The sequence below is a fragment of the Neoarius graeffei genome, chromosome 27, assembly GCF_027579695.1.
Source record: "Neoarius graeffei isolate fNeoGra1 chromosome 27, fNeoGra1.pri, whole genome shotgun sequence".
Taxonomy (NCBI): domain Eukaryota; kingdom Metazoa; phylum Chordata; class Actinopteri; order Siluriformes; family Ariidae; genus Neoarius; species Neoarius graeffei.
In genome coordinates this window covers 39,849,660-39,857,452 of record NC_083595.1, presented here as the reverse complement: position 1 = coordinate 39,857,452, position 7,793 = coordinate 39,849,660, and the positions used below count along the sequence as shown (strand labels likewise).

The following is a 7,793-nucleotide window of genomic DNA, read 5'->3' as shown; positions in this document are numbered from 1 at the left end:
AGAGGGAATTTCTGATTCAATTTTTGGAATTAAGGCCTCTGCATGCTCTTGCGACAAGGCTTTCGCAGATAGCTTTTCGCAGACAGTTGTAATTTATCGTTGAGTGGGGAGTAATAGGCGTGCGCGATGTTATTCACTGCCACAACGCAAGGGGGCGCGAAGTCGCTAGGAGTAGTTGGTGGGTGTGGTTAGTGGAGTGTTTATCCTCCGGTTATAATGACTAGAACTGGAGTCGTATAGATGTACGTACTTCCTCAATCAACCGCTCTTCGTGCTGCTCCATCTTCGCTCGTGTTTTTAAAAATGCCAGTCGTGAAAACAAACCAAACCGGGAAAGTAGGGAAGCGGAAGTGCGTGTACAGCGGATGTAGAGTGGACCAATCAGAGCCCTCGTCTGCGAGGCTTCTGCGGTGGTCACAGTTTTTGGGAGGTGCGCGCAGAGCGTCTGCGAAGGTGGGGGGGGGGGGGGGGGGGGGCTACGCAGACACTGTCTGCGACGCTATCTGCGAGGACTGGGTTGTCAGCATAAATTGGCTTTTAGAAGCCTTTGTCAGATGAACAGCACAGTGAAATTCTCATGCTGCATTTAATCTATTTGAAGCAGTGAACAGGCACATACTCTGAGCAGTGACGCACATTTTTTTTTTAAGCATCAGAAGCCTTTGACGGCTTCGTTACTAAGGTAAACAACGTACGATCGTATCAGCTATGTCACAAGCAGATATCCGGTTTCCGTGCAATCGGACGCACCCAGAGAAGCCTCTTCTCAGCAGTATTGCAACTTCCAAAATGGATAAACTGATCAAGTTTTATTTTTAATTAAAACGTGCCCACATCAGGGTACTTGCCAGAATTGGCAGAGTTTATTTTTGGGGTTTTGTTTGGCTGTACATCACACTAGTAACTCACCTTTAATCACAGACTGGCCCGAGTAATCTCCCTGCAAAATAAAATCATGCAAATGTATTAATTAGAGTCATCTTGTTAACGTGGTTAGAACACAGGCCCCATGATGCTGCATGGTGTTTCATTATTATTTGCCCTGGCTAGACACTCACCAGCTGGCTCCGGTGCTGAACCTTCACGGTCTCTGAAGCTGTCGTCTCTTTCTCTCTGGCAGACAGCATGCGCTTCAGTTGCTCCCTCTGATTACAGCAACAGGACAGGAAAAAGACAGGGCAGAGTCAGTCATCTTTCGTGCTCAAGCATTAAAAAGGTCGTTTGAGGACATGCTGTTAAAAGGTCTGTGGAAAAACATTGACAAAATCCAGATTACCTCTTTGTGGATGTCCTCTACGATCAACTTCTCCTGTAATGGGGACAAAATAAAGTGAACTATGAGCCCAAGTATAGCAGTGCACATTAGATTACAGATCAATTTCAGATCAGTGCATGGAATAACAAGACAGACCGTGTGACTGTGTGAGAATAATTCACACTGCGGTTGCCCAATGTGAAGCTTACACCACAGCGATTTGCCAATGATGACCATTTTTAATTTGCTAATCAACACCACATCGCACTTTTTAAACTGTTTATAGCAGACCTGGGCATTTTCTGGCCCGCGGGCCGCATCCGGCCCTTTGGTTCATTCTGACCGGCCCGTGTAAGGTTAATTAGAAATTACAAAATAAATGTATTTTCTAATTTTACCTCATGCATGGACTGAATGTGCATTGCTTTTATTTTGAAGTTGTGTTCAACAAAAACGCAATGCGCGCGACATGACATCCCACGAAACCTAATCCCGCGATAACTACTTCCGTAATTTGTCCAGACCAACCACAAACTTGCACGTCATCCTTCAAACGGTCCAGCCAATCACATAGTGTGACGTCACCAGCAGGCGCCGGAGCCCGAGCCGATCTGTAGATCTGATTCCTACACCGAATCGACTGATCATCTGTCAGCTGTGCTTCGCATCTCCACCTCAGACATTCAACCTGACTCTGATGCACTCGTTAAAGACCAACAGAGACTAGATTTCTCTCACTGAACAAATAAAAAACACCAAATGAGGTGATTAGACTACAAATGTGGGCATCATTATTATAATATGATGTCTCTTGTTTGATATTTGGAGTAGAAAGACAATATTGTGATGTCTTTATTGTGTTTTGGGGTGAATGTGACTGGAAAAAAAAAAAGGTACAAACGTTCACATTTTGTTAACCATTGTTTTGGGAAATTTGATTGAATAAATGACATTTTTTGTAAGGCAACCTCGTTTTTTCCATACTCTTACCAGTCTTAGCAGCTTGTAAAAACAATGATATTTATTGCTTTATATAAAGAAATACAATTAATATTATGCAGAATTTAATTCGGCCTTTTGGTCTGGCCCTCCACAAAATTTTCTGTTTCTCATGTGGCCCCATGGAAAAAATAATTGCCCACCCCTGGTTTATAGCTACCCTTAACATTATGGATCACTAATGAGAACAGTTTGTTCCTGATAGAGCTTGTGTTATAGCAGTTATAAACCGGTTTTCCCTTCACCAGCCTCTCTTTTTATGCCTCCACCACTCTCCCATGTCGAGAAACTGACACTTATAAAGCATGGACACCTACTGTATAAAACCTATAAGGGGTGTTTCACAATCATGGTTGTCTTTTTGAATAATACCAAGTGACTCCTGCAACTACGGTAGGTCCAGTATATACATACTGGCGGGGTTTTTTTTTTTTTTTAAATACCTTATTTTACAGGGACACACCCAGCCCCATCTACAGCAGTAACGCCTACGTTTTTATAATTCTGTTGGTAAGAGTCAAATGCAGGCTCAGTTTTGATCTCCTCGCCATTTCATTTAATTCTACTTTGATTTTTTACACTTAGATTTTACTGCTTCAATTCAGAATTTTTTATTTTTTAAGCACTAACCAGGTTTTACTTTGGAACGTATTCTTTCATTCAGAATAGAAAGGTATTTAAGTGGAAGTTAAATTTTTTTCTAAACCAAGTGCCTCCGACAGGATCCTTTGTCCGTCAAAAATGTCCTCTCTGGAAAACTCACCATATGATAAGGGTGTAAAATAATTTAAGAAAACCGCTCTTTTGAAGCAAAATATGCCATTGTTGCACAGTAAACAAGAGTGCTCCGAGAGCACAATATCCCCCGCTATAATATATTGCAAATGAAATTACAATATGCGTATTACTGTCCTACAACAAAGCCTTCTAGCAAGTTTTGTGAAATTCCTTCAAAAATTGAGAGAGAGGCGTTGATTTCAGAAGGTGAGAACCCTTTCCCGGACGGACGGACAGACAGACTTCGCCACGACAATCCCCCTTCGGGCCTTTCGGCCAGCGGGGGATAAAAACAACTTGAAACAGATGAGAGACATTTGCAGCAGAGCTTCACATGTGGTTGAAATGCAAGTCGGTCAAAGTGTCCTCTCCAGAAAACCACAGGGATCGTCACCACTTCAGCCATTATTACAGTTACCACCATGTACACACATTACTGTAGAGTACTTGAAAATTTGTACTTAACCACATACATTTTAAGTGTTCCACTTTGTATCCCTTACTCTTGTGGACTAAGAAATAGGGTCAAATTTAAAAAAAAACACTATATGCTGTCTTCTCACCACAACCAACATGAGCAAGATATGACCTGTAGCTCTGAAATTCTGTGCAGTTAATTTCCGTCTCAAAAGGTCATTTTTGGCAGCGGAGAAACACAAAAATCCAAGGTTTGATTTTTGGACGATTGTGAACCCGACTGTGTACACCCTGACTGTGAAATGGCCTTTAACACCTATATAATATTAAATAAACTACTTTTAAAATAATGGTTTCATCACATCAACGAATACTGTATATTTTTTTGTTAAACATGAACATTTTTATAAGACTTCCAAGTTACAAACTTATCATACAAGCCCCTGTATATGAGCCGTTACCATTGAAATTACAAATATAAGCCCATGTTACAGTCAGAACTACTGCCAGGAAAAATGCAGTTCCAGAAAACAAATCCACACCATTGACCATCAGATTCAACTGGTATAAGCAAAGATCAGGCACATAAGGACACGATATTGGTTCAGAAAAGCTAACAAGAAAATCCTAAACAGGCAGAGAGCATTTAAAAAAAAAAAAAGGCGCATGTGTGTTGGTGGACGAGACAGCTCAGCTCCTACCAGCACAGAACATGATAAATAGCATGTTTTATTAGCAATGTGCCATTTGCAAATGAATCCACTGTTTGCAGTCATCTTTGACAGCTGACTCAAATATGCACTTTTTTGTAGGCAACAGTATTATTCTCGTAGTGTAATTTAATCAAAATGCTTCCAGTGAAACCTGGTTTTCAACAACAGAGTTTTCCATTAGCAAGACTTCATGCATCTTAACCAAGTGCTTTATCCCAGTCAGGGTTAATGAGGATTAATGTTCTCATTCTCATTATCTCTAGCTGCTTTATCCTGTTCTACAGGGTCGCAGGCAAGCTGGAGCCTATCCCAGCTGACTACGGGCGAAAGGCAGGGTACACCCTGGACAAGTCGCCAGGTCATCGCAGGGCTGACACATAGACACAGACAACCATTCACACTCACATTCACACCTACGGTCAATTTAGAGTCACCAGTTAACCTAACCTGCATGTCTTTGGACTGTGGGGGAAACCGGAGCACCCGGAGGAAACCCACGCGGACACGGGGAGAACATGCAAACTCCACACAGAAAGGCCCTCGCCGGCCACGGGGCTCGAACCCGGACCTTCTTGCTGTGAGGCGACAGCGCTAACCACTACACCACCGTGCCGCCCAGGATTCATGTTACTTTCCTTAAATAATCAAGTAACATTTTTTTCTTTCTGTCCAAAAAGCGGTCGAGTGTTTGAAAAGGTTGGTTCTTCTGAGTGAACTGTGCCATACACATTTGACTCACTGAAGAGACAGAATTCCCCTAAGTACATTGTATTCTGCACTTTTACTGGGAGAAACCAGACTCATTTATTTATAATTAGCCAAGTTGCTCTTCATAAGAACAATTTGATCTTTTAAACAAAATCGGAATCAAAACTTTGAAAACTGAGGGAGGAGTAGTGATTTTCCTGAAAGTTGATTAACCGGCCTAATTAGCAACTTGTTAATGAGAAGTCACAAAACCAGGGAGTAACTTTTGTGCAGAAGATTAGATCTTCCAAACAAAATCAATCAAAATCCATTGAAAACTCAGGAAGGAGTCGCAATTTTTGTGAACTGTGGACGGACTGACGGACGACGTGTGATGGCAATAACTCATCGTCTACGGCCGGTGAGCTTAAAAAACAAAAAAAACAAAAAAAACCCACAGCATTCTGGTCTTGCTTTCTACTAGCTCACAAAAAATTCAAGTTCATGGAGTCACAGGTCTAAAAGTTCATTTAAGTGAAAGTAACTGCCACTAGAACCAAATGTGTGCATTTCACAGCCCATATTTCATTTTTTTCCCCCTTCAGTAAATTGCCTTTTCCACACGTCAAATTTTATTCACATTATCACTGTTTCCAGATGTCTCTTATGGGCATTGAATGCGGTCAAAACTGCAAATGCTACCAATAAAATCCTCTGCATGATTGCATACATGTCAACCTATACGGAATGTCCGTATTTTACACGGATTTGATTCAATAAACGTAGTATACGGGCGTATAAATAAAGTTATACAGATTCTTTAAAAAAAAGCTTCAATATTTATTTAGAGCTATAATCAATTCCCACGATAATAAAAGAGCGCATAACATTTACAAACGTATTGTACACCACAGACAGCCAGTAAAAAGTCTTATGAAATCGCGCGTTATCTTGTGGTAGCGAGACTTCGTTCCACTTTTGATCATGTGCACACCGCATTGCGAGAATCCCGCCAACCGGGAAGTCATAGACATATAAACATAGACGCCGCCTTCTGCGTAGAATCATACGTCATCCTCGCCGCCATATTGGATGTGGCAAAGTGGAGATTCTTCAACCGTCTCTGGTATAGCGTCTAGACAGTAGCCGAGAATAAAGATGCCTCATTCATGTGCTGCGTTTAACTGTACCAACAGGTTTACCGTCCAAACGAGATCACATGGGATTACCTTTCACAGCTGAGACTGGAAAAATACTTATTGTATTTGGTCATTATAACGTAATTTTACGAACAGATTTTCCTGACTTTGTGGCTAACATGAAGTCTCGTGCATAATAGCCGCTCGGTGAAACTTGTCTCCAAACAACGAAGTATTTCCTTCAGAACTACGCTGAGAACACTGTTTTTGTCAAACATTGGAGCTTTGTATTCATTCTGAAGGTTTATTGTTATTAATATTGAATAAAAAGTAACTGGGATATATCATTGTTAATTATCATTCAAATTTTAGGTAAATTATTTTAATTTGCATCTTATACGGATTTTATAAGGGAAATACAGATTTTGGAGGTTGGTTATACAGGTTTGATTGACCAAAGGTTGACATGTATGTGAGTGCGCGTGCACGTGTGTATTTGTACACACCTTACTGAGCTGCTGTTGCAGGATGCTGACTTTGTCCTTCAGAACCCTCTGTTCCTGATGATACTTCCTCAGAGTCTCCTGTTGGCTCTCATTCTGCTTCTCAAGATCCTGAAAAATAAAACAAAAATGCACAGAAAATGTCACCCACTGGAAAACTATTTGACAATATTGCAAGCCAAAGTTTAAACTCCGTTGACAAAGTCAAACAGCTCCACTTACATGAATAACCTGATCCTTGTTAGATGACATCTCAGGGGCCACATCCACAGACAGCTGTGGAGAAGAGAGAGGAAGAGAGACTGATCATAACCATGCATCTCCTGAAGCATAAAAATAAACACTGCCGTTCTAGCTGCTTAATAATATCATAACCAAATGGCAAGTTATTCGAGTTCTAATACATTGCACTTCCTTTCTCCAACAGCAGGTGGCAGTAGTGTCAAGCTGTAAAACAGACCACGAGTCAACAGCGCAGTGTTTATTTCAATATCAGCTAAGGTTGTTTTGTTATACAGCTCCATCACTCCAGGCTTTAGATCTAATCCACGTTTAAAACAAAACAAAATTGGTGTTCCCAGAACAGGATTTGGATCTAATAAAAGCAAATAAAAACTCTGCGAGAGAATTTAGAAACCAATCTCAAAACTGTGGAAAAACGTACACAAAACATGAATGAAAAAACACCGAAGACAATAATAAGACCTGCTTTCCTCACTTCCCTCTCCTTAAAGGTACAATTCAATAGTTTTGGCAGAAGTTTGCTTGATAGAAATCGAAGTTAGAGGCTATAGATTGGTCAGTGGTCCTGATTGGCTGAGCGTTAATGGCACACATTATTTGTTTCTTCTCGTTGACAGACGCAGAGCTGAAAAACAGTTTTGACTTGCTCACTTAACACACCTTTAAAATCCAAAACATCAAAAAAAATTAATAAAAATGTGAAACGATTTCATTTCTAATTTAGTGCGGTGTCGTTTTGTGATCAATGAAACAGGGTGCAACGGAAACCTTGCAGTACCTGTCTCTTCTTCAGTTCCGCCCTGCCAGCTTCTTTTGCTGTGAATACAGAGAAAGGTGGTGTTAAAATATTGTCACAGCTCACTCTGTACAAGATGACAGACGGCATTCAACAGAGTTCAAAAAGAAAATCTGTGACCTGCTATTATGTGCACAGTCATAATGAGAACCTTTTCTATTGAGATTTAAAAAATATGCTGTGATTCATAACTGACATGAGCGCACACACACTCGTGTACTTCCATCTTTGTGGGGACACTCATCGACAACGCATTCCCTAGCC

At 40.8% G+C, this 7,793-nt stretch overlaps 1 protein-coding gene across 2 annotated transcripts in view; it reads right to left on the bottom strand.

Moving 5' to 3' along the window:
* Positions 1 to 7,793, bottom strand: part of uacab (uveal autoantigen with coiled-coil domains and ankyrin repeats b) — a 136,144-nt gene that overhangs the window by 14,100 nt on the left and 114,251 nt on the right. For both annotated transcript variants that reach the window (XM_060911707.1, XM_060911708.1), the window contains exons 9-14: positions 7,512 to 7,549; positions 6,713 to 6,766; positions 6,494 to 6,601; positions 1,277 to 1,309; positions 1,059 to 1,145; positions 910 to 940 (exon numbers count right to left, since the gene is read on the bottom strand). In XM_060911707.1, the coding sequence (XP_060767690.1) occupies positions 910 to 940; positions 1,059 to 1,145; positions 1,277 to 1,309; positions 6,494 to 6,601; positions 6,713 to 6,766; positions 7,512 to 7,549 (351 nt within the window). The remainder of the gene's footprint in view (positions 1 to 909; positions 941 to 1,058; positions 1,146 to 1,276; positions 1,310 to 6,493; positions 6,602 to 6,712; positions 6,767 to 7,511; positions 7,550 to 7,793) is intronic.